This window comes from Mugil cephalus, chromosome 9 (genome assembly GCF_022458985.1).
Source record: "Mugil cephalus isolate CIBA_MC_2020 chromosome 9, CIBA_Mcephalus_1.1, whole genome shotgun sequence".
Lineage (NCBI taxonomy): Eukaryota > Metazoa > Chordata > Actinopteri > Mugiliformes > Mugilidae > Mugil > Mugil cephalus.
In genome coordinates this window covers 4,212,620-4,239,112 of record NC_061778.1, presented here as the reverse complement: position 1 = coordinate 4,239,112, position 26,493 = coordinate 4,212,620, and the positions used below count along the sequence as shown (strand labels likewise).

Genomic DNA, 26,493 nt, shown 5'->3' with positions numbered 1-26,493 from the left:
AATATTAATTGATATTATGAAATCTTTTCACATTTCACTATTGACACACATTTTTCTATTGACTCATTTTTCCACACGTTGTCCATGGCTGAACATTTGTCCCAATATACTCTTTCCTTAGCCAAGTATTAAACAACTAAACTTTAATTTGTCAACTGAATCTACTACAAATACAAGGAATGAATCAATAATAGGAGTCTCAACATTATTACACTGAAGGATTCGGGTGGTTTGTTGAGAAAAGGAACTGAAACACACAAGTGAAAGTTAATAAGAAGTCAGAGAACTACTATTTATCTCACTATATTTATTTGACCACTAAAAATCATTATTAGTCTGCTGATCATAGAAAATGTAATACTGAGCACTGTAATCAGTTCAAATCAACACCAGCTACACATTCTTCTTTATTATTATTATTATTCCTAATAATAATAATATTCTGAAACGTGACAATACAACTATATGATTTTATTTATTCAAATGTATTTAATTTAACTTAAAAATGCTATTTATTACAAACGAATACATACGCGAAACTAAAGTGAATAAAGAGCAGAATCTCCTGAGTTTGTGCCTCGCCTCGTCAGCTGTTGAGTCTCCGTGCGTCTGGTTTTGGGTGGATGACGCGCACTCGGCCTCCTGGTGGCGCACTGCGCTCTGGAAGTGCGGCTCACACGAACCAGGGGGAGGAAGGGAGGGAGGGAGGAGGCAGAAGAGGCAGAGCCACCACGCAACAGAGAGAGAGACACACAATCCACATTTCCAGAGGAGACCGACTCTCAGTCCCCCCTCCAAAATTTTCGTGTCGAGCTCGGGTAACAAAACAAGCGGAGCAGGACTCGCCTTCGCTCTTCGGGACAGATCGTCAGATTCATTTCCCAGGACTTGCTTCGCTCTTTATTCTGCCGGACAAATATAGCTCACAGGATATATAAGTTATTTACAGTAGCATAACCGGAGGTCCTGGAAGATGGGTTCAGTCCCGGCGATATCTGTCCTTATTTTGGGCATCGTGGTTCCGACGCTGGCCGGCTACATTGAGGTATGTGACATGAAACGTTCTCTGATTTATTGTGCGCCAGGTTGGATCAGCAGCGTTGTTTTCTTCATGCCAGAGCAAATCTCCTCGGCCCCTTGTCCTCTTTCCGTGCGAGGTTTATGTGTCTGAGCTTTAGCTGATCTCTCCCACACCATCAAACCTCGTTTTATTGGAAATCCATTGATCAGGCTTTGACTACTTCTGACTTCAAGTAACAGAACTGATTATTCCTGTTTAAGATGATCGGCTTTATTTCACTGTTGTCCTTTCTTTTCTTTCTTTCTTTCTTTTTCTGTAGTTGGGAATGCTTGAATGTGTCCATACATGTTGTGTCTAGTTAAATATTAATCCGCTTGCGTTCAGGTCTTTTCTCAGCTCTGATCGCAGTTTGTTGCTGAGTTGAACCAATGTGGGGCCTGGATGTCCTGAATTATAACAGGGTTTCACTGCAGAGACCAAACCAAAGACCAGGGGCGCTTAGTCAGGCCTTTTGGGGACACGCAGGATCCCTGCAATGGATCACAAACAGTGTGCATGTATGCTACAGGGGGTGGGCGGGGGGCAGGGGGGCGGGGGGGTTCTTTATTGGCCCCACTTTCAGCAAACCAGAGAGTTGAGTCTTTTATTGTTGTGTTTTGCCAGGCTGGTTGCAGCACAATGTATCTAGAAGCGTTTAAAACACAGTTGGCCTCAAATGGAGGTCCTCCCGTACAAACACACCCACTCCCACGTGTGCACACTTACCTACCTACCTTCCTACCTACCTTCCTACCTGGCGTCCTATTTCCCTGCTGCCTCGTCACTTCTTGTCCCCGGACTCCGATGCCTGCAGTGTCAGACGTGTGTGTCATCGGATAACAATGCGCCCGTTTTCAGAGCAAACAGCCCCACCACCGCCACCACCACCACCCTCCTCCTCCTCCTCCTCCTCATCCCCCCCCCCCCCCCCCCCACCCAGAGCTCCCTGTTGAAGCAACCGTGACGAAACACTTTAACAAGACGTCTCCTCCTGGCACCAGTTGTGCACCGTGTACAAAGTAGTTATCAGGGAATGTTATTCCCTCCTGCACCGGCGACACAAACCTCGGCCATTTTGAGGCACTATTGGGTGGCACTGTGTGTGTGTGTGTGTGTTTGTGTGTGTGTGTATTGGGGGGGGATAATGGTTATTGTGTTGCACTCTCTAAAAAAAAGACCTGTCCCCTCGGTACTGATTGCCTCCCCGGTCAGACTCCCTAACCACAAAGAACCCAGTGGTCGATTCTCTCCTGAGATGATTGATGGATGAAATCAGTGAATTTTCCTGATCGCTCGCCCCAGATTAAATTGAGTGGAGATGTATGGTGCATCTTGACTATAGGGCATGTGCCGAGGATTCCTGTGGTTTAATCAATGGCTGTCCTGAAGGACGGAGCGTTTTTCTTTATTGGACACTACACTCATAGAATGCAGATATTCATATCCATTTCTTTTTTGCTTTGCTTGTAGTTTCACTGTAACAGAAGGTTTAATAGTGACAACCTTTATTTTCTTTAATGAAGCCCGGGATGTTTGTGTCTTTCTGTGTAATTGTCAGTAGTTTGAAGCGTGTCGAGGCTGGACAGCTGAAAAACAACTGCCCGCTTTTTGTTTGTCAGTGAATCTGAGGCAGATTCTGCTGACTGCACTCGCTCCTCTGGACCTTAAACTTGGTTTTATGAGCCGGAGAGGCCAGGGACCCACTCACCGTTGGTCAGGGATGGTTTATTGCTCCGAGCCCGCCTCTCACCTTCCGTTGTTCCTCATCTCTTTGTGATTGTCGAGGTGTCGTTGGGGGGAGAAAAAAAAAAGAAAGCGTCTCTCTTGTGTTATTCTTCCTCCTTTTCAGCCAGTTTCTTCAGCTGTGTAAACGGCCGTGTTTTGTCAGATACCTGTGAGAGTGCCAGATTGTGAGCTTTTTGTTTCTTCAGCTGTGTTTTTACCCCTCTCATCTGGGCGACACCGACTCCCGAATCACAACCAAGTGGCTGAACAGGAGATTTTTTTTATCATATCCAAAAACAAAACAAAACAAAAAAAACATCATGGATTCATTTAAATTTCTAGTGGGAAAACAGCTGCATCTTTTGTGGGGATGGTTTGGAAACAGTGCGCAGGCTGCGACCACAGAGCAGGTTTACCCAGAGAATTGCATCACACCGAGGCATTCGCTGGCTCCGGATGGATTAATGGAACAGTTAATGCACTCACTACGTTTTTATCCTCCGCTGATTTAAAGCAAGGAGAGATCAGCAGGAGATGCGGCGTTGCGCAACAGCACGCAACGCATTTTTTTTTGTTCCTGTCATGAAATTGAAAAGGACTGTTGGCTTGTAGCGCCAAAACGCATCAACACGTGTCTAAATCCGAAGCAAGACGGAGCTTGTTGAGTCGCATTTGACTCTGCGTAGTGTGTTTGGAGACGTGTGATAGAGCGCAGAGGCGCTGGAAAAGTTCCGCACGGGGAGAAGATTCGTGCAGCAGAACCGAAAAAAAAAAAAAAAAAAAAGAAACGGCCGCGGGGCTGCTCTGCTTATTGCAGTTCTCTTACAGCAGCGTTTTCCCTCTTATCTCTAAATGTGCGTGTGCTCGCAGGCGTTGAGAGCGTTGATATTAAAGTGCGCGTCCGCGCGGGCATTTGTTCTCGATATGAGCTGATAGTGAACAATTGCAACGCGAATGAGTGCTCCCACTTGGATGGTGATAGTTGGGGCGGGCGCCGTGGAGCCGTCCTTTAGCAGGGCTCAATGGTTCTCAATGAGGGGCCTTTTGTGTGCCGGTGAATAGCCTCAGACAACCCAGGGTGTCGTTACCATACAGAGGTGGTCGAGACACAGGGAAGAGGAAGAGGGTAAAACTAGACTTTTGGAAAGAAAAAAAGAAGCATTTGATAATCATCTCTTAGTGCATTGTGGAGCGCAGCTACGTCCCTGTGTGGGCTGTTTCCTTTCTCCCCTGTAAGCTGTAAAGATTTGCCTTTTTGACCTCCACGTCCTGCCCCGTCAATCAAGGCGAAGGCGGCGGGCGTGTGCGCGCTCCGTCAGCAGACAATCAGCCCGCGCTCGCCCTTCAGTTCGTAGATTAGCGCCTAAAACCTTGCTTTCAATTGTCGGGACAACGCTGTATCCTCGAATCCTCTTAGCGACAAGAAATACTGGGTGCTTGTAGATCTGCGAAGGGAAAGGTACTAATCCCAAAGCCCTGCCCCAAACACACACTGGTACGCTCACTCATCCCCCCCCCCCCCAGCACACACTCACACATTCAGTCAAACCCTTCATTTCCACAGCCCGCAGACGCAAACTGACTTCAAAGCGCCACAGAACACAGTGAGTCACCTGTGTGTAATATCAACGGCGTTCGCCCAGCGCCCGAGTCTGATTCCGTGGTCTCTGACTAACAGTGGGGACGGATGTCTGATTGAATCTTAAGTCCTTAATCTCCGTCCTTTCAGTTCCTCAAAGACACCTTCCTGCCGCTCGGCTCGTCTTTCCGCTTTCCCGACGCTTTTCCTCCGCGTCTTCACTTTCACCGCCTCGGCCTCGGCTGTTCACCTCCTCCTCCTCCTCCTCCTCGGAGCCCGTGCGCGTCTCCTGGAGCGATTCCAATCGACAGACACGCTCTCAGCTCATCCCGGGGATTTAAATAGAGAGGCCTCATCAGGCGAGCCTTGTTCTCACGATGCCAGGCTTTGTCTCTCAGGCTCCACGTGCGCTCTAATTACCCCAAGTGAGCAGAGTAGTCTCCATGTTTTTTTTTCTCGTCTTTTTCCTGCAACTGGAAATGTGTGGTTGTGCGTCTGTGTGGGTGTGTGTTTGTGCGGCGGATTCCTCCTTTCCTGCAGCTCGCCTCATCACATATTTAGTCGCTTTTTCTCAGCGAGCGATCGGCCTCATCGGAGTGAGCGGGTTCAAGTCGGCGCACGCATGACTGCACGCCGTTTAAGTTGCGTCAGACCCGCCCGCCATATGTGGGGCAAATGTGCACGGCGGCGACAGCCCTCCTCCTCGTGCACACGCGGCCAAGGTGAACACCTCTGCGCCTGAGTCACAACGGCAGCCGAGCTCAGCGCCGCTGCAGGAGACTGTCTTTTGTTGGTTTATGTGCCAGAGGAATGCGTAGCCTCGAGTGCTAACGGCTTTCTTCCTGCGATAGCGGTCGAAAGTAACTATACACTATGGCACGTTCAGTACACAAATGCACCTCCTTGTGATCCCCTTAAAAGGAACCCTGCCATTTTGTTTTGGCCTGGGTCTGGGTTGACACAGAGAAGGAGGCCGGTTCAGGTGAGTTAAACCCTGTCAACCCCCTGCTCCGTCTCCTCTTTTTTTTTTTGTGTGTCCCCGTGGCTCCGTGAGTCACTCTTGCTGCTTGAGATTTTCTTCCCCATGAATAAAATATCTGGTGCGCTATCTGTGAGATATTGTGCACTTGTATCTGCGCTGTGTCCCCGCATGTCCATGTGGAAGACGCCGTCTGCTGTCCCAGCCCGGCCTGATCCAGCTGTGGTACAGTAGCTTTCGTTTTTTTTTCTGAGATCAGTGAGTCATTCGTGGGCCCGGGTGGGGCCTCCGCACTGTTTTTCTGTCTGCCGTTTATTTATTTGGACAAAGTGGAGAAATGGAGGCAGGTAGTTATGAATCAAAGAGCCCGTTTAGCTGTGAGCCTGGCGTTGTTTCCTGCTGTTTGCATGCGGAACGTACAGGAGCATAAATTACTCAAGGGCTGTTTTTTTGTTATTCTCGTTTGAACCCATCATCAACTGGATTTTGTCTCTGTTGTCGAACAAGAGCGTTCGTATCAGACCCAGTTTCCCAAACTTCAGTTATAATTGATGCATCTCAGTTCTTTGTTTGTTTCTTTAGAGCTTTCTGTGCGCGAGTGCGTGGGTGGCTCCATCTTTGTGTGTGTGTGTCTGTTTCTGGATTATGTGTCTCGGTGCTTGTTTTTGCTCTGGATGTGCGTGCAGCCTCGCCGGGAAGCCATTTATTTTTATTTTTTCATGTTCGGTATCTCTGGCGTCACATTGGGTTTAATTTAGAACGTCATTTCACATCAATCACATCCACTTTGTCTGTTCTTTTGTCGCTTTGTGGTGATTTGAGACCGATGGCAAGTCGAGTATTAATCTAACTTAACGGATTGTCTCTGTTTTTTTTTGTTTTTTTTTTAAATACCGAAGGAGGAAATTGGGAGGGAGGCAGCGCTCTTGTCTTGATGGGTTGTCTGAGTGACTGGCAGGCTGCCTCGCCGCCATACTGCTCTGTTGTGCTGAGCAACGCTGCACAAATACCCCATCGGCTGCCGGGGAAAACAGCTCCCTCCCCGTCCATCCTCCTCCTGCTCCCTTCATCTCTCTCCCCCCACTTTACCCCCGCGCCTCTAGTGGAAATGGTATCATCCATACTTGGAACCAAGGGCAGCACGGACTTCATCCTGTCTATTTCTTCTTCTGCTTTTTTTTTTTTTTTTTCAAAGTTTATTCTCTTTTCCTCCTGAGAGTGGAGGGGAGGGGGGGGGGGTGAAAATGTCAGAACCGTAAGAGATAGAAGCATTGCAGTGTAACTCTATACCCCCAGAGAGAGGCCCGTGCTGCTGCTGCCGCCGCCGCCGCCGCCGGTACTCAGGCTATGTGACGGCCCTGTTAGCAGCCTGTCTGATACAGCACTTTCTCAAGGAGAAGGTAGCCAAGGACAAACGGCAGCAATGTAGGATGATCCACTCGGGCTTCACAACGAACAAAGGGGGGGAAGAGGAAAGAGGCGGGAAAAGATGAAAAATTTCCCTTCGAGTTTCTCCCCCTTAATTATCCTTAAGCTCCCACTCTCACGCTCTGTAATTAATTCAGTAATAGGTGTTCACGCGTGATGAAGATCCCTCTCCCCTGCTGCCCTCAGAGCGCCGGCGCATGAAGGATGTTTGTGTGCGTCGTATAATTTGAGGAGAAGGCAAAACATAAATGAGAGTCACCCCAGCCCAAAAACAGGAAACGCCACATCACAAAGTGGTTCGAACCAAACAGAGTGAAGCGTAAATAACTTTACTGAGAGCATCGTTGGCCCGACCCTGTGTTTCCCCTTCGTATTATATAAGTATACGTTTCATTTACGGATCAAGTTCAAGAGCACGAGATGATGTCTTCTTAGCAATTTACAATTATATTAAAAAAAAATACAAAAATGCAGTGAGTGCAACGCAATTTGAGAAGCTAAAACCAACAAATAAATGTGCTGCCTCATTTATCAACATTAGCAGGTCATTTTCTGGTTATTGACTAATCAATTGATCAGGAAATTGTTTCTGCTCCGGTCCGTCCCCCCCGGCACGTCTTACTGCACGGTGTGCGTTGCTGTGTGCGTTGCTGTGTGCGTTGCTGTGTGTTGCTGCAGGCCCAAGGCCTGATTGTAGGCAGCATATTTATTATTCTGCACCAGACCTCCGTCCGCTCAGACCTGGCAGTGGCTGAGCTATGACCCTGATATTATCCTAGTAGTATTTCTCCTTTTAATTCTCTAACTAATGACCAGTGGAGGTTTCCGTTATCTGTCACGAGAAGTTATTATAAGCCCCTTCTCACTCTCACATCCATGGGAAATTACTCCTCCGGCAAACGATGATTGTGCATCACACCATGAATTCGGAGCGCTGTCAGACGACTCCCTTTAAGGACTGTCATTTGACACGTGTGAATTTTTCTCTTGCATTAATTTCCATTTCACATAATAGCGCTTTTTAAATGGCGCTTTTTTTTTCTTTTTCTTTTTTTAATTTTATTAGAGAACTGCAGCTAATGAATCCTGCGGCTGCACACCTCTATCGGCCATTTTGATCTGAGATAAAAACCAATCAAGCACTCCAGAGGATTCCATTAGTTTGATGAGATATGAATATAGCTCAGAGCACAAATCTGAAATAGTCTGCTGTTTTCAGACAAACCCATTAAAAGTCATTTGATCTTCTGCAGCTAATTATAGAGCCTACTCAGCAGCTAGCCGCCTTCACCGGACTCCACCTCTTCCATTCCCCCCCCTCCACACACATCTACCCTCCAACCACTCCCTTCGGTGTTCATCACATCCCGTCCTTATGTTTCCTACTTGGCATCGCCGCGCTGTTATTGAGGTTTCTTGACGCTAACGGGGAGACGCTGTGCCCAATCATGTCAGGGCGCTGGGATTTGACAGCCTCTTAGCTGCTGTCATTGTGCTAGTTTGGATCTGGGATGTATCCCAGACAAGTGGCAGGATGCTGCAGAGGAGGTCTGACTTGGCCCACGCGCGGAAAGAAACAAGATGTAGGGGAGCAAGGTCAGACAATTGACAAAAAGCGAGTCTAGTAGACGGGCTTAAAGATGGATGCTCCCGCTGTGAAGCCTGTGTCTCCTCCATAGAGACATGACTGATTAGCTGTTGGCCTCAGCATGTCTCGCTAGAGTTATATTCTTCCCTAGTCTGATTGAAGTCCCTCCGCCCTTCCCCTGCCGAGAGGCCGAGGGAGGGCAGAGCAAGGCTTAATGATAGATAAGCATATCTATATTACATCCATCATGTTCCCCTGCTAAAGATGGCCTCTCTCCTCGAATCGCCTCGAGCGTCACAGGCTAATGCCGACATGTGGGCTGTGTCTCTGCTCCGCCGCTCGGTGTCTGCCGGGGAAGAGGAGTAGCGGGGAGCTCGGCAATCAGAGCACAGATTCATTTAAAATCAGCCTGGGTGGTCGTGGGAGAGTGGCACTGCATGCGGGGGCCGGAGCGAAGCCGACATAACTGTGTTCAAAGTGGCAATCAGAGCAAGCTGAAAGGAAAGAAAGAAAAAAAAAAAAAGCAACTTCAGTAACATGCCCATGTAAAAATAATTCCAGTATTAAACTTTAATCAGTTAATAATTTCCCCCCAAAAAAATTATTCGCCGAGTTGAAAATCAATTTTAGCACCACAGGGCGGATGTGAATATGGGACACGAGGCGGACGGAGGCCTCACTGATTATCAAAATAGTTTCTTTTCTGGACTGTTCTCTGTTTCTTTTATGTATTTGAGACGGGCGAGAGAAATAGGTCAAGATGGTTACTGTTAAATTTCAGAAGAACGTAGCCCTACAGTGTGTAGTGATTTGCTCGGGGGCAAAAGTTCAAGAGTGGATTAAGCACATTACACCGCCCTCTGCGACAGTCACAAATTCCTCGTCTAGTTCATGGTTTTTCATGCTGTATAATCTTAGTAATGCACCATCTATCTCTGTCTTTAGCCCCATTCATCCTAAAAGCTTGAATCCTACTATTCTACTATTCTCCACTGGAGATAACGTGCTATCAATCTGGACTGTTCTTTCTCTGGAGACCAATGTTTTGGTGCTTTTGGTGAACAGCTATCCTGACAGGGACTTCCTGTTCTGTGTATCTGACTAGCAACCACGAGAAAAACTACTACTACAGCAGCTTTGGTTAAGGCATCAGTCTTTGTCACCATGTTGAGGAGGATAAACAAAACAATGAAGAGGTTTAGCTGAAGATGGAAAACAGAAAAACAGAAGAAAAACGAGGGGATACAGAGACAAACTCGGCTAAAGATGCGAGGGACAGTTGGTCACTATAAATATTATCGATCCAGGGAAACAGCTGGAGCTCAGATGCAGAACAGCTGCCTCTGGCTTCTTCCCTGAACACCACCAACTATCTGGTTTAAGGCATAAAGTGCTTATACTTTCCAGAAGTTTAGAAATTATAAATCCCTTGAAGCTGCCCTTGAAGTTCTCATTTCGACCGGAGGTGAAAACAAAACCACTGACACAGCACCAAAGTGCAGCAAAAAGGAAAAAGAAAAACAAGTCTGTCTCGCCTGTGGCATAAACCAGAGAGTTGATCATCATCCTGTAATGATGCTGTAATGATCACGGCCTAATTTTCAGTTTTTACTACTGTCACACATAGTTTGTTCTCTCACTCAGTACATTTACATGCATGTGAAGAAAAAATGAATTATTGCCCTAATCCGACTTTAACTGGACAACTTAAGTGCATGGAAACACGTAATAAAAACTCCAATTAAGACACACAGATAGTGTAATCAGAAATCAATTTTCCTCGCTTGGTATACGCCTTAATTGGACTTTAACTGGACAACGTGTATGACCCTGGAACAAAAACATCCAGACACCGGTTTCAGAAGACGAAGGTAAACAGTGCTGGCGGAAGAACCGCCTGAGAGATAGCGCCATCTTATCTGCACCATCAGTAGTATGAGATTAAAAAGCTGAACTATCATCCATCTGGTGGTTGTTTGTAAAAGCCGCATTAGACTCCTGTTTATTATATGACTAGGTAATAGGTCAACCTGCTGAAAAGACACATATCGCCACCTAGTGTGGTGGAGGAGGACATCCAGAAAGTCGAATTTTGAGCATAGCTCGATTAAACTGTGCATGTAAATGCACTGAGTCTTACTTTCCTAACAACACAGTGAAAATTAACTATTTTAAATGCAGAATTGACTATTGTTGTGTCAGCTTACAGTCATGTTGTGTGCTTATCACTGTGCGTATCGTATAGTCTGGGTGAAGGACTGCCTAGTTCTGTCCTAACACCTAAAGCCTGACCTTCTTGCTCGTCATTTTACGCCATAAAAATGTCATGTGCCTGAGGTGGTGCGCTATTTATACCTGCATGGCTAAGTAAAATGTGGAATGCTGCTTCTCTCGGCTGTGGTTTTAAAAAATCCTAAATCCAAACATGTTAAAACTAGCCGTGGCATCGGGTCCCTGGTATCCAGGCAGCGCCGCTCAGGTCAACAGTCGTTCAGCATTCCTATGAAGTAACTCTGCCACCTGCTATTTCTTGTTGTAAGATTTTTTTTTACGCATTGCTGCGTGTCCTTGATCTCCTTCTTCCTCCTGCTCCGTAATGGCCTCAGCACAGCTCGTGGCTGCCTTGTAGCGACTGAATGTGATATATCCACGTTGTCCTTGAAACTATTTGCTCTCAATGTCACCTCCCACTGAGCTCGGTTCCCCCTGCAGTCCTTTTGGTTTAGACACAGCGTTCCTCCTCCTCCTCCTCTTGCCACTGTACACACATTTTAGGGCAAATCTGCTATTTTATGTCGAGAACGATCTGCCCTTGTGCTTTCACCTCTCCTAATTTTCTGCTTGTGCTTGCTCAACAATTGTGTGCTCATTAACCGAGGGAGTTCACGCTGCTCGAGAGACGTCGGTGGCGGCGCTAAAGGCCTCGATGAGGTGCCCCTCATCACTGTGGTTCCTTTATTGACAAGTCTGCCTGCCTGTCTGCCGCCTGCCTGGTCCTGAGGAGCAGCCGTGTGGCGCTGCATGCTGATGAGCATGGAGGGAAAAAAAAATCGCGAGTGGGAGTGACGGAGGGAAGGAAGGAAGGAAGGAAGGTTGTGTTTTCTCTCAACTCGGAGGATGTGAGAGGAAGGGAAGCTGGAGGAAGTGGAGTGAGCACAGGTCATTTCTCCCAAATCCCCTCTCTTCAGCGTGAGAGATTAGGGCGACTGTGCTCTCCGGGCAGACGGGAGAGAGGCACACTCCTGTGTCTAATCCGCCTCTTTTTAAACTGCTGAGGGTGCAGCGCAACGTGTGGAAAGAGTCTGCATCCACATAAAGTGGCTTGTGGAAAACCGAGGTCGCATAGTTCAAAACAAACTGAGCCCCGTTTAACAATCGCCTAAGCTCTAAATCTCCTGTACAGCGACCAGCGGAGCTCCGCCCACCGCCCACCTTTTTTTTCCTGCCCTGATATCGCTGCTCAGTGGCTTCCCTCTCCCTCTGTCACGTCACCTCTGTCAAAAATACCCCTGCAGCCCTTATTAACTCCTCTGCATCGCTAAAGTCTGGCGTGCACACACACACACACACGACACTCACTGCCCACCCCTCTCCTACTCAGCTCATCATCCAAAAAGACCTCCCACCCAGCACAGAGAGGCTTTTAATAAATGGGCAGGCAACGGCCAATTTAATCATGCTAATGTGTATGTTACAGTGGGCGCCGCGTCGGCTATTTGATCTCCATACCGGCTCACCGGAGAGAACTGGAAGCAGGCGCTGCAGGAGGAAGGAAGATGAGATTTGGGGGGTGGTGAGGGGTGGGGCCGGGGGGGTTGAAGAGGAAAAGACGTAAAAATAGGAGAAAGGTAGTTAGTTTGAAATAAAGGTGGGGGAAAATATAGATATGGCCATATATTATATATATCGCTTAGTTCAGGGGCCACACTCCGCCCAACTTGATCTCCAAGGGGCTGGACCAGTAACACAATAGTTTATTAGCTTGTAAATAACGACAACTCGAAATGTTTCCCTTTACTTTAGCGTAAAGAAGTACAAGTACATGTAATGAACAGCTGTAAGAAGTGCGTTTCCTGCAGTGGTTGAAGAAGTGGACAGACGAGTAGCAGAAGCGAGCATGGCGACAGCGTCAAAACTTGAAACGCCATCAAAATTCAAAGCTGACGTTTGGCGGCACTTTGGCTTTCAAATAGAAAGAGTGTGCAGTTTGCAAACTGTGTTTTGACATTTAAGTGGCTACAAACTTGATTTTAAATTGGAAATGGAATATTTGAATTAATATTTTTTGTTCATTGAAGTATCACTTTCATCTAATGTGCATATATGCAATATATCGTAATAATGTATCGTATCGTGACGCAAATATCGCGATACGTATCGTGAAGTCCTTGCCAACGCTCACCCCTAGTTTGAAAGTAACAAAGATATCGGTGTTAATTCCAACAAAAGAGAGGCCTAAAGGAAAATGCAAGTTATCGTTGGGTGATATTTACCTTCCAAGAAAAAAAGAGAAACCTGCTTAAGTACAAACACAAGACGAGGCATGAGGGCTAGAAGCATTTGTTTGACTTAGTGGCGAAGCTAGTTGTTCGGTCTATTTCGGTCGTAAACATCTGGCACGGTGATGTCAAGAACATAATCCGCTCCGGGCCACGTGAGCAGTAAGCCCGGATAGAGAGGACTGAGAGGGTCGGCAAGCTCACATGGCTCAGGGAGACAGAGGCACAGGTGGGGAGGTAAATGTATAGAGATAGCTGAGGCGAGAGGAGATGGGCTCACAAAGAGTTGTCCAGAGTGCTCAAAGTGAGCACAGATGAAAGGAGGGAGATGGAGGATTGAAGGGATTGCTCACGCTGAGAGCTTTTAGTGGGCAGAAGGGAAGAACGCCTGATTGTACTGACAGGAGTTCTGCAGAAGAGGCGCGCATGCTCACACCTATCAGCCCGCACGGCATGCAGCTGTGCAGCTTCTGCAAAATAATCACCTGAAAAATGGGGCCTCCGTCGTCACAGTCCTCGAGTCATTAACGCAGAAGTGAAAAGCAATTATCCTCCTCCTGGAAGAAATGGTTCAAACTGCAGCGCCTTATTTATGCAATCACGCACCTGCTCATCTTTGCAGCTAAACAACAAGCTGTGGGTAAAGCCCTTTGTGTAATTATCTCTTTATCACTGCTGCACACACTTATCACTTTAATGCGTATACCAACCTTCTCTGCATAGAAGAGCGCACACCTCACACTCTGATTTCAGCTTGCTTTTGTCGTATTTGCATATGAGACACGATGATAACGTCTAATTCAATTACCCGTCTAATAAACCCCCCAGTCAGAATTGCAGGTATGGAGTCGCAATCAACAATTTATAGCGACTTCTGCTGTTTTATTCCTCTTTTTAAAGCTGTTGTGACAGCTCGTTGCTGTTCTTTATGAGCCAACATGGGAGAGGAGAGGATCAAATTTTCACGATGGCTAATTATCGAGATAGTTTTAGCGATAGAGTCCATGTTTTATGGCCCGGTAGTCTCACTCTTCTGCCTTTCGGCCTTTTTCTGTTGCTGTGTTCCTTCCCGACATCGCTTGACAGTGATTGGACTAACAAGGAAGCTGTACTCAGCCCTGTGCTATCGCCTGACGCGTCTCTCCCCAAATTTGGCAGCATATACTGCAAATAGTTTTTCCCCGAGCAGAATTGAAACAAATTTGCTCCTTTGCCTTTGCTTCCTCTTCACTCCCTGTTCTTTCTGCCTCCAGCTCCTCAGCCGGTTAGAAACCAATCTGCTCTTCCTAATCTAACCAGGTAGGCGTGAAAAACTGAGCGCAGCATTGTGAGCAGAGCCGTATGTTAGAGAGAGTCCGGCCAACTCAAATTATGGTCGCCATGTTAGATACATCAGAGGGAAGATTGTACCGTGTAACCACATGGGGCGGATGTGCTATATTGCAATAAATTCTTATTATCAACATTAACAGGCTTATAAATGTTATTGCCAACATCTGTCAGTATATAAAAGGCCCTCACTTAAATATCTCAGCGTCTACTTACTTCAAATATAATAAATTAGCCTGTAAAATGTTTTGTAGCTCAACCACCTCATCAGTCTCAGATTTCATGTTCGTCCGTCACCGTTAAAAGTTTGAAGTTACTTTGCAAATAGAGGGAATTAAACCATTTAGTGTTGTTATTAGTGTTATCATTATAGCATTAGCACGCTAGCCATAATAACTCAGTAGTAAGTGAGACAACGTTACGTGCCAATTAAATGTGTCTATCTACGTGGACATAAATTACATGCACACATGGGTTTCACAGTTTATATAAAGGTCGCTGCTATTTTTCTAAGCCTTTAGTCTAGATAACTAGCTAGCATAAGGTTAGCATAAGGCTAGGTTAACTTCAAACTTCACTCATTTGTAAGGCGGTGTTGGGCGTTTTTGAGATCAAGATTCACATTAATGATAATATGACTTTATTTTTCCTATATAAAATCTTAACAAGGGTCAAAGAGAGACATTGAGATTTCCATCACATAATAGGGAGAAATCAGTTCCTTTTAATCTTCTGCTCCCATAACTTTCTCTGTTTGTGTTCTCTGTTTTCCTGAACACTCATATTTTAACTTTGAATCCAATTTTATTCTCTGTTATTGCCACTTCTCTATGGGTGAATATTGGTTAGATGTATCTAACATGGCGCCCATGAAACACGTGACCAGCTCAGAACCAATCAGCATAGAGGGACAGCTCAGACGGTCCATTCCCTTAGTTGACCAGACTCTCTCTAATATACGGCTCTGATTGTGATGGCAGTAGATGAGAGTAAGGAGTGGAGAGGTGAATTGGAAGGAGTGATATTCGAGGGAGATGCTGCCTGAAATCTGTGTCACGACGGGCCGTAGGGGGGATACGGCTCCGGTTCTCCGGTCCCACTCCTGCTCCGCCGGGCTCTGCTCGCTCCACTGGCAGCCCCCCCCCCCCTTCGCCCTCACAATAAAAGAATAATAAAACACAGGACGGAGCCCCCCGAGTGTGCGTTCACGAGTCGACATCTGAACAGCCGCTCCGTGTCTCTGCCTGACGCCGAGAGAGAGGAAAGATGGTAAGATAGCGAGACCGCACAGTATTAACAACACTTTGCATCTGAAGCATTGGAGGGGGAGGACTGTGCAAAGATGTGAAGGATAGGGGAGTGAAGACCTTTGTCCTGTGATGACTGGATGAGGTTTAGCTATTTGTGCAACTCAACATTTTTTTCCCGTGACACACATTTCCAGGAAGTCTCCAACTCCAACGCCAGTGCTTGTCATTGTTAGAGTCGTTTCTAGAGCTCAGTGCCCAAGGCAGTTCAGTCCATGTGTGGTTTGTCAACACACTTGAACTTTTCACAGTCCGTACTCCCCAGTTGAGATACCTCTGCCTTGGTTGTGCATTGCAACAAATGCCCTGATGGTATTTATAGTTAGGAAACAGGTGATGGCTCAAACTGTTCAGAAAAAAACTGTTCAGTGGCGGAGTCAAGACTGACATTGCAGAACAAATAATTAGCACAGATTCACAAATTAGCACAATTTATCATAAATAAATCCCCCCAAAAAAATTGACCCAGTGTTTAGTTTTCTGACTTTGTAAATCAGAATTTTTGATGACATTTTTCAGACTCACAGATTGGATTTGTGGTTTTCATCGACTCGTTTTGCCCCGAGGCTTCTCTTGCTTCTTGATACTCATGATTTCACCGAATCAAAGACAATCTGGTCTTATCTAGTAGCGCGTTGTAAATTGTACCACTAGACTCTAGCGCTGCTACCAACAATAAAACCAGGTCACTCTCCGTGTGCCAGCCGGCTGTGACAGCGTATCATTACACATCGGAATCACTTTGAATCACTAATTTGACACTAAAAATAACTTAAATGCCATAGAAGCAGCTTATTACGGGTTTTAATCCGTCTTTTGAAAGATTTTTTTTTTTTTAATGGAGTACGGAGTAGATTTATTTTGCTTTTCAAATTACCTCTGAACTCTCAATGATTAAAAAAAAAAACCCTTTAAGATGAAACATCGTTCTAAGTAGGACGGTTTCGCTGAACAAAAAAAGCACAGTCCTATCCCTGATGTATTTATTTATTTCCCTCTGAATGAGCTCTGTCAACCAGGGCGAGGATGCAAGACGAGACCCCGCTGCCCCTCCACTTTTAAACATCCCCGACACACCTTCTCCCCAGTGAAAAGACGGGAAGATGAAAGAAAGTCTACTTTGCTCTAATTAACAGTGTTTTTCCTCTTGTCTCGGCCTTGTATCTCTCAGCTTCCCTTCATTAACATTTACATGCCAGGCATTTAGTCTTCTCTTGTGTCCACAGTATCCACTTAAAAGAACACACAGAATAATTACTAGAGGATGTTCAGAAGCAGCGTACAGTAGAGCGCCATAAAATAAAAAAAGATCACGTAATTGGACATCAAAACTGGGATTCATTGAATTCATGAGATTCACTTGTTTTGATATTTCCAATTTCAAAACCTATGTTTTATTGTTTACTGCATGGGCTGTTGCAATTGAGGCAAAACAGAGTGAAAATATCTGTATTTCTGTAAAAAATCAAAAACACTAACTTGAAGTTAATCATTATTTGGGGGATTCTTTTTAAATGCTAATGCTAACCGCAAGCTAATGCAATGTTAGTTGTATGTTTCAGGGGTGTCCAAGCAGAAGTTGCATTTACTATGTTACCTTCCACAGTGGTTCCACTTACTTCTTGTAACATCTTTGTTGGAGAGGCTTCATCACTTGATAAAGACAGACCAGACTTCGTCCCCTCTGTGTCCTCCTTTGGTCAAATTGTCCATCATCTGTGAGTGAAAGTTTAGGGGAGTCAACTTTTTAAAATAACACAGTCTTAGGGAGTGAGTGTATTAGTATATTCTCTAAAATATGCATTTTCCTCGTCCATTCTAGCCAAAACAGTCCAATGAAATATGCTAACCACATTTACAGGCTATAGTGTTTGAGATGTTTTTTGCCTCCAGTTAAGCCCCGACCCCTCAAAATACACCACACTGTTTACAAACTGAAGGGTCCATCCTTAATCAGTTTGTTCGTACAAAGAACTGATGGCATATGTGTGGAAGCATTAACGTTTTCAGTCATAAATGAATAAATTGTCTATATTTCATTACTTAATTCACTGTCACAGGGTTAAATTCGTGTAAATTGCTCAAAGAAATGAATTCTCAAAAATTAAAAAAAGAATCTGGGGAAAAATTAAACCTGACTTTGGGGAGGAAAAAAAATTAAATGTATTTTATAAGGGTGCTAGTACAGTTCTTTTAAGGATCTTTTAAGAAAAATAAGTAATGCCGCGAGATTCCTTTTGAAGAAATTTATCTTCAGGCTTCGACTGACAAAAAGCAAGTTTCTGCGAACACACACCAGCAGTTTCCAGACTTCTTGATAGATCTATACTTACAAATGATATTCATAATGTGACAGTATGTGTCGGGAAACCACCCAAAAAGAACCGTGAGTAAATTGTAGATTCTGTTCTGCTTAACATATTGATTGAGGGTGAATCGAGTCGATGTAGCCTGTAGATCTGTAACTCCAGGAAAGTTTCTAGGAGTAGACTGAATTCAGACATGACGTCAATTTGCTCTCACTTTGACAGCTGAATTGTTTTTTGCAGTTTTGCAGCTGCTGGACGATTTCCCTGACTGACAGTACAGATGTTAGCGGGGTCAGGTTATTCTTGTTCTGTTCTTGTTGGGGTATCATACAACTCCAGAGACCTGCCTTTTAAAACCTTTTCAGCTCAGGCAGATGTTAGTTTGTGATCATGTTGAAACATCACATTCGCAGTAACATTTTTTTTTTTCCCACAATCCATAACTCTTAAGCATAAAATTATGTTTTTCCCTGGTTTTAACCCAGTGGCTTGTGTCCCATTTGGATTTGTCTGTGTAAACATGTATTCATCTATGTGGTACTTTCCTTCAAAGTGCCTGGTGAAGACATTTAGTGCTTGGTGTCTCTTGAATGTTGGACAGGAGGAGCCTGGGATTGCGATTAGCGGTACTAACCTGTCTTAACGTATCCTGTAATCACCACCACCGGTTAGTTTTTTATGTTTCCTGCTCAGGATTCCTCTCTGATCTGAAGCTATGACTTACTGTGCGGTAAATATTTTAAAAGAAACCGGCGGCGGCTGCGGCGGTGGCGGTTGGTGCAGTGTCTGCTTGTAATGGGGAGCAACATTGCTGAACACACTGAAGAGCACTGCCATGGCAATGGGCACAGCTCTTTTTTTTTTTTTTTTTTTTTTTTTGCTCCCGGGGAACACTGAGGAACAGACGTGGCTTTGTCTACTGTATGTCTGCTGTGTGTTTGCGTCGGGCGGGTGGGCGGAGGGGGAAAATATGTCCAAACCTACAGAAGCTCAGGGTCATTTTTGTGTTTGCACACAAACGCTTCTGGATGCACCAAACAGGGCCGAGCGGCGTCTTCCACTCGTCACCACTCCGCCTCTCATCTCGTCTTCTTCTTCTCTGCCACGCTGTCTCATATGCCAGTCTCTCACAACTGTGGCCTCATTCCCTCTTTCTCCATTATTATTATTATTTTTTTTTCTGTCTCGAACCACATTTTTTCTTCTTCTTCTTCTTCTTTTTCTTCTTCTGTCTGTTTCTCTCTTTTTGCCCTCTTCTCTCTCCCCCTCCGTCCTCCTCTTTCTTCCGCAGCCCCAGTGTTCCTCCGTGTTGAATAGCTGGGATGCTTTTGTAGACGGTTTCCATGGCGACGGGCCATTTGAACAAGTCGTCATTCACGTCCGTTTGCTGTAAGCCGGAGAGAGAGAGAGGCCATGTTATCTCCCCCCCCCCCCCCCCCCCCCCGACACACAGGCCAGACCCTGCACAGCTCAATCTCCACAACAGTTAGCATGTGCGACCGGCCCGACTGTGAAATATCTCCTAGTCGGAGCTTAATTACGCAAACACGTCTCCGCCGAGCCGCCGCTACCGACTTACATACCTACCTCCACCCAGGATGAGACCTCAGGTAGCAGCTCAGTCATCATAGCTTTTCTTGGAAACGGCCAAGTTGTCTCCAAGGAGAAACGTGTAGAATATTAACACTGGTGAATTATTACCACGAAGCAGGATGTAGGTTATTTCACAGTTAATACGTAACTTTACTATTTCTCCTGCCACCACAGGTTCAAAGGGAGGGAAGATGGAATCAAACCTTAATGAAGTCATAATAATCCCCTTAATTCAGTCATGCATATTAATAATATAATGCCAGTTTTTCATACATAGTGAAGTAGCATTTCAGCAGCAGACTCGAGCTAAAAATATAGTTAAAATTAAATAACTTTAAATGAGCCGCTGAAAAAGCAGCCGGCTTATCTGAAACAGGTAGAAATTTCCTTATTGAGCTTTGCCCAGATCCTTCATCGCTTTGAGTTCTTAGACTTTTTTTGTCCCACAATGGGGAAATTTTAGTTTGCAACAGCAAAGAATAATAAAGAGTGGACTATGTAAAAGATAAAAAAAAGAAAAAGAAATAAAATAGATTAGAATAAACAATATACAAGTATTGGCATATACACAACAAGTATTGAATGGCAACGAAAAGTAATTGGATTGTAATAAAAGTGATTGGATTGCAAACAGATAATGATTGCCGGATATTGCGCAGGGTTCTCCAGAACTGAATGACTCCTTCCTCCTTCTGAATAATTTTCTGGCCATGAGACATGAAAGGAAATAGAGGATAGAGGACATTGTTACGTCAGAGCTTTAGTTTTTTTAACCTTTGGAGCAACTCCACACAGTCTCATTAGCAAAAGCATGTTCAATCAAGCACAGGTTGAACAGAAACGATGACAAATAGGCTTTAAAGTCTGAACTGGGGCCGGTACCAGTGAGTCCAGTGGCGTTGTCCCAGGCGGTGGGTGTTTTGTAGGGGGGGGGGAGTGTTTTTCCGCTCGTCGGGTGATAGTTCGGTGCGAGAGGAAGAGGCTTCCCCCCCCGTCCGGTCGGGCTGTGAATGACGGGGAGGTTAATGAGCCATGCGGAGGTGACCGCTAGTGAAACATTATGTTCAGCTCTGTGTGGAGCATCTTCCTGTCACCTTAAACAGGAAGAGACGCACAAATTCATGATGTCAGTAGTGTAGAAACTTGATTTCTGTTCCAAACTATTAAAGGGAATAAGTCATGTTTTGTTTTTTTTTTGGTTTTTGCAAACTGATTAGAAAAGAGGAAGTGAACAGTTTCTTTCTGAATAATAGGAAAAGTCATGGAGGATAGAAAAAAGGAACTGCACATTTCACAGCTTCTGGTTTCGTCTCTTCAGTCGAACTGACGCTAACTGGGATCGACTGTTCCTCAAACCGTTGGGGGGGGGCATTTCTCATGCTGTGGGGGCACTGACTCATGGGGTAATTCCAGCGTAGTCTCGGGACACTTCAGATGGCGAAGACAAAAGGCCATTTCGCTCAGACGGGAGCAGCTCATTTGCATTGCAGCGAAGCAGTTGCCCTTTTGATTCAGACTCTAAGAACATGACACCCTTTTCCCTTTTATTATTCAGTTTTTACTGTCTACCCTTTAGAGGGCTGGAGGTGTTTGGTCAGTGGGAAAATGTCAGTGTCATTCCGCCGCTGAATGTCCTCCCCCCCTCCTCATCTCATCTGTTATCTGTTGCGGGTGAGTTGTTTGTGTAGTGACGGTGTTAGTGGCTCAAGGCCCCGGCCTTCCCACGGGCTTCACGACTGTGAGGAATCACAACATTGTTACACCTCCTCATTTGGCATGTGGCTACGAACGGGCAGATGTATCGGCACAAAAATAAAACCGCCCCTCTGTCCTGTGTGCTGTTTGACATTCTGGTTACTCGGTGACCACTTACTTCCTTCCTCGTCGTCTCAGACTTTAAAGTAAATCTGTTTGTAGACCGACTGGATATCAGTCCTCTCAGAGGGACACTCTGCTGTTTTTGTGATTATTTAAAAGCCGCGGCCAATCCAGAAATTATTCTTTGGATCCTTGAGGGAAGAAAAAAGAAAGTCTGGAGCCTATCCCAGCTGTCTACCAATAGAAATGTGCAAAATACAGATATCACAATGAAAAAAAATGGTAACAAAAACACCTACATGTCGAAAAACCTCTCAAGTATCTAAAGCTAAACCACTTTTACGCTCTCATAAGGTAATTATTCAGATGTATCGATATAAAAGTTGGTCATGTGACCAGTTCATTTGAAGTCCATTTCCTCAGAGGGAAATTTAAGATAATTATGGTATATCGTGAGGCGACACTTCACGAGAGTCACTGCTACTAATGTTCGATACCTTGATACCTGATTTCCTTTCCGAGCCGATACTGAGTAAAATTCAGGCTGGTATAGGAGATACCGATCCGATACTTTGTGTAAATACACCCTAATGTGTCTGGTAAACCTAAAAAAAAAGTCTGAGAGCATGGTTTCATAAAGAATACATCAGAATAATTAATTTATTTGTTTAAAACTCATTTACTATGTAGCCGAGTTAATACAACAACAGAAAAACCAAACAGTGACACAATCATACAAAATATGTGAAAATCCCGTTTCAAACACTAAAAAAAACATTAAAATTGTGGTTTAACCTGAGGTTTGTTGTGTTGCCACAACTCAATAGTTTAGTTACTTTTCATTGTGTTCCTACATTACTGCAAAAGTATCGATATCTCAGTATCGATCTGCACATCACTGAGTCACAGCTCATTCGCAAAACACCTTTAAATGGAAGCACGTGAAAAGTGTGATGTAAACCATTCACAACTCACACCTACGGCCAATTTAGCATCATCAATTACCCTAACGAGCACGTCTTTGGAACGCGGGAGGAAGCACCTGGGGAGAACCCACGCAGACACAGGGAGAACATGCAAACTCTACTCAGAATATTCTTGTTATGAGGCGTTGGTGCTAACATAGCTGAAAATATTTCTGTAAACTCCCTGTGAAAGTACCAACCGTAGTTCCTCAAACACACATGACAGTCACTCAGCTCTTGTGCACATTGAGCTCATCATGTGGATAAACAAAACTTTGCACTAATCCACAAATCCAGATCATTCTTGTCTGTATGTTGTTGTTCTGTTTGATCGTAATTAAAAAAAAAGTACGTACACGCTCTCCTGCAGGGAAATTCTGCCACCGAAGCGGGAGTCACGAGGCACAATAAACAAACCCGTGCTACATTCAGGGCTGTTACGTAAACGCTCTAACAGGGGCTAATAAAGAAATGTAAATGCCGTAATTGTTGCCCTCCGCAAACGAGCTCGGCGCAGTAATTGCCGCGAACACATCCCCCTTATACGCATCAACGATTTTTATCGCAACTAATAAGAAAAGGGAAATCTGTAGTTGTTTTACGTCCTCGTGCGTTTCGCTTCCAGATCTTCTACATGTGTGTGTGTGTGTGTGTGGCTTTTCTCACCACTGCAGATCTTGTTTAAGTATTAAGTCACCACAGGGAAGGATTAGGTGGATTAATGATGCCAGGCATTTTCTCTACAGTCACATGGACACTAAGCATTCTGGGAACCCACAAATCCTGACCGGTGCCTCCTTCTGGAGCCGCTTTTTAAAAAGAAAGCAGACTGAGAGGATGGCTTCACCATACCTCCGCCAAAATTAGCCCGAGTTGCCACCGCTTACTGAGGTTACTGCGGCGTTTATAGACGCCGGGGCTGTTTTTATTTGCAGCACCGTGGGCAATTTACCAGAAAACGTTTGTCATAAATGTCGACCAGGCACCGAAATTTATGAGACTGTCTGGTCACACAGGGGAGGAAAAAAAATAAAAAATAAATGTTTGTTTAGACTAATTGGAGGATTATCGCTGAGCCCCGAGCCCTTCTGTTTTGAACTGTTATGACTCTTCAAGTTTTCATTTCACTTTTCCCACTGTCCTCAGTGTGTGTCCTGTACTCATGCTGCCCTGTGTGGTTAACCTGAGACCACACACACACACACACACACACACACACACAGAGATTGGATTATCCTCTTTGGACATTGCCCAGACTCTGTGTGGTAGGTCACATTTTAACTGACCCGAACCAATCCAGGAGGGTTTTTACTAAAACCTCATTAAGGAACCTTTTTTTTTTTTTTTTTTTTTTTTTTAAAGTTTGTGCCAGTAATAGTCTTACTTATTTGCTCTTCCCTTTACTTTTATTTCCACTGGTTTCACACAGTCAGCACTGCTTTAGATATCAAGCTTAATTTACCGAGGTTCAAACGTCTTCTATCTTCTTTTATTCTCAAACTGTGCAAAAAAAAAAAAAAAAAAACAAATCTCCCACAGACTTTAAAACTGCCCGAGCTAATCACAGTAAATGTAAAGGCTTAATTCACTTTTGTCACTTTCTATGATTTATTATCATTTCATTGCACCTTACTGTCAGAACTTGTGATGCGACTGCCTTTGTTTCCTCTCTCCTCTCTGTCAATCACCCACAGTGAGAAATGAAAGTCACAGGAAAATAATCCCTCAGAGATGGAGACTTTATTCTTAGATCTGGGTATTTGCAATTATTTTTAGGATGTGCGTGACACTGGGAAGGTTGTAACAATAATAACAATAAAAACATGATACGGACAGTAAACGCACATTAAAAACTAACATCACTCTTCAGTTTTACGACTTGTTTCCTACCAATAGTGGGTTTTTCCTCTTCCAGGGATGATAAAGGAGTATTTGTTTGTGTCTGCGTCCGATGTTCCAGGCGTTACTTCACAACAAGCGGCGTCGTGTCTTAGCTTGTTTTATGTGAAACTTGGCTCGGTAGCACACAGTCGGGCCAATAAAAACGTGTTTGTGTGCTGGAGGCAGACTGGGAAAAAGCTGCAGCGTATATACTGGTGTGTGTTCACAGCAAAGGGTGCAATTGAGCTAAATGATCCTCAGCCCACACAAGCTTTTGACAAGCGTCTGTGGTGGCAGGGCCCGTCTCTCCTTGCCGTCACGCTTCCTGCCGCTGTTCTTTATTGAATTACAGCCTGCGCGTTCATCGGGAATAATATTTTACTCCGGGACGAGGGGCCAATCAGCGCGTGGCTCCTGCCGCCGCCGCTGTCTGCTCGCTGTGTTTACCTGAATTTCCGTCGGTTTGACTGCCTCTCCCTTTTTTTTCTCAGATTCCACTCCCTCAGTCCCTCTTTTGTCTCTCCCTCTTTTGCACATAACGGCAGGTGTTCGCACTTCCACACGACATAACATCTCACACTGAGTCAGTAATGAGAGATGAGTAGGTTCAATGACACGGTTGGGCGTGGCGGCATATTATTCCGCAAAGCTAATCCTTTAACTTCAGACGGTTTCGTAAAATGTAGTCGAAAATATGTTATAACATTTGATTATGTCTGAGCCCTTTTCCTCCTCTTAAGTTGTGTTATCCTTTTCTTATATCCCGGTAGATAAAATGAGATTCCAGGTCTCGAGGCGGTGCAGCCGACCATCCTGTGTTGTGAAACCTTTGGGTTTACCAAGCTGAGTCAGGGCTGCGTGAGTCTTAAGGTGTGCCAGGGTGTTGAATCAGAACTAGGGCTGGGCGGCGATATGACCAAAAAATGTATATTACGGTATTTTTTTCCATGCATAGTAACGTGTTCGCAACATTTTCTACTGGTTGAGAGAGGAATTAACGCTAGTAGATTGACTAAGGATGGACTATTTTACTGTGATGATGATAAATATTGTAGAATAATCCAACACTAGTAATAAAACAGGTTTGCATGGCCCCTTCTATGTCTGTAGCGTCAGTAGCAGCGTGACTGGCTACCGTAATAACTGTAGTCTGCGCGCAACATTTTTCTCCTCATTCATAAAAAGCTAAAATTGGGAACAGCTATAGCCGGGGGACAGGTCATTCAAAACAGGGGCTGTCCCCAGTAATCAGGGACTTCTGGTCATCCTAAAAAAACAAACAAACAAAAAAACAACAACAACTGACATGGCAGCTTTTTTTTTTGTTCTGCCGCTTAATTTTTTGGAGATTTCCATCTTCACCACACCTCACAGTGACACAGCACTACACTAAAAAACGGTGTCTCGTGACGCAGCGTTCTGAACGCTGTGTAATCAAATACACCGGTATGACTTGCATATATTAAAAATTCATATCATAATGGACCAAAAAAAAAAAAACTGTATTTGGTGTACAACTGGCATATTACCCAGTCTTAGTCAGCATCACCTAAGGGAGCAGCTAAACAAAAGATATATTTTTACCAATCTTACTTGTTTTTAAACATTAAAACAAAGCTATAGTGTCTGTTTAAACATACCTAACAAGGTTCGACGGCATAAGTTCATCCGTCTTCTTCAGAGGTAAACTTTAAACACTTTAAACAACCTACAAAGTCTGATTAAAAAAAAAGAATAATTAGAAAAAGGACGCTATTAAAACAAAGCTGTTCTTGTAGAATCATAATAAATCATGGAAGCAAATTACTGTCCCGGGATTTCATGTGACCTTTAAGAAGGATTTAAATTACATTATCACAGGGAAAAAAAAATACAAACGAGGCAAATTGTATTCATCCGCAGCCCTCCTCAGTCAGACAGTCACTTCTTTCTTCTCATTCTTATTCTGATTCCATTTTGCTGGCCTTTGCTGGTCGACTGACCAAATCTTTCTTTGTGATGTATGAAAAAAAAAAAAAAAAAGCATGTTACAGTGCCATTCCAGTTGCATGCTTGACTGCTCTTGAAAAATATTTCAAAAGAAGGTGCTGACCGAAGCTGTACAGAAATGCGACGAATGTAGAAGTAAAAAAAAATAAAAAATTATGTCACAGTCAGTATAACTCACTGTCCAGTGTGTTTATTCAAGGCGAGGCAGGTTTATGGTTCAGGTAACACATGTGAAATGAGAGGGACCTCGAACAATCGCATCCTCTTTGAATCTGAGTCTGTGCACCAGCTCCCCTGCTGGCGGTCGGCGTTTTTTATTTCTCTTTGTGACCCAGAGCAGCTCCCTCCTTAGCGGCTAAGCAGACATGTGACTGCAGATTCAAGACAGTCTCACTTCCACTCTGCTTGTGTTGTTGTTGTTGTTGTTAAAGAAGTAAGGACACG

At 44.6% G+C, this 26,493-nt stretch overlaps 1 protein-coding gene across 5 annotated transcripts in view; it reads left to right on the top strand.

The window, feature by feature from the left end:
• Positions 1-739: 739 nt before the first annotated feature.
• The window catches only part of aplp2 (amyloid beta (A4) precursor-like protein 2), a 54,060-nt gene continuing 28,306 nt past the window's right edge, over positions 740-26,493 (top strand). For 2 of the 5 annotated variants that reach the window (XM_047593342.1, XM_047593340.1), the window contains exon 1: positions 740-1,045. In XM_047593342.1, the coding sequence (XP_047449298.1) occupies positions 974-1,045 (72 nt within the window). In that variant the 5' untranslated portion in view covers positions 740-973. The remainder of the gene's footprint in view (positions 1,046-26,493) is intronic. The other 3 variants (XM_047593339.1, XM_047593338.1, XM_047593341.1) reach the window with 2 other exon arrangements.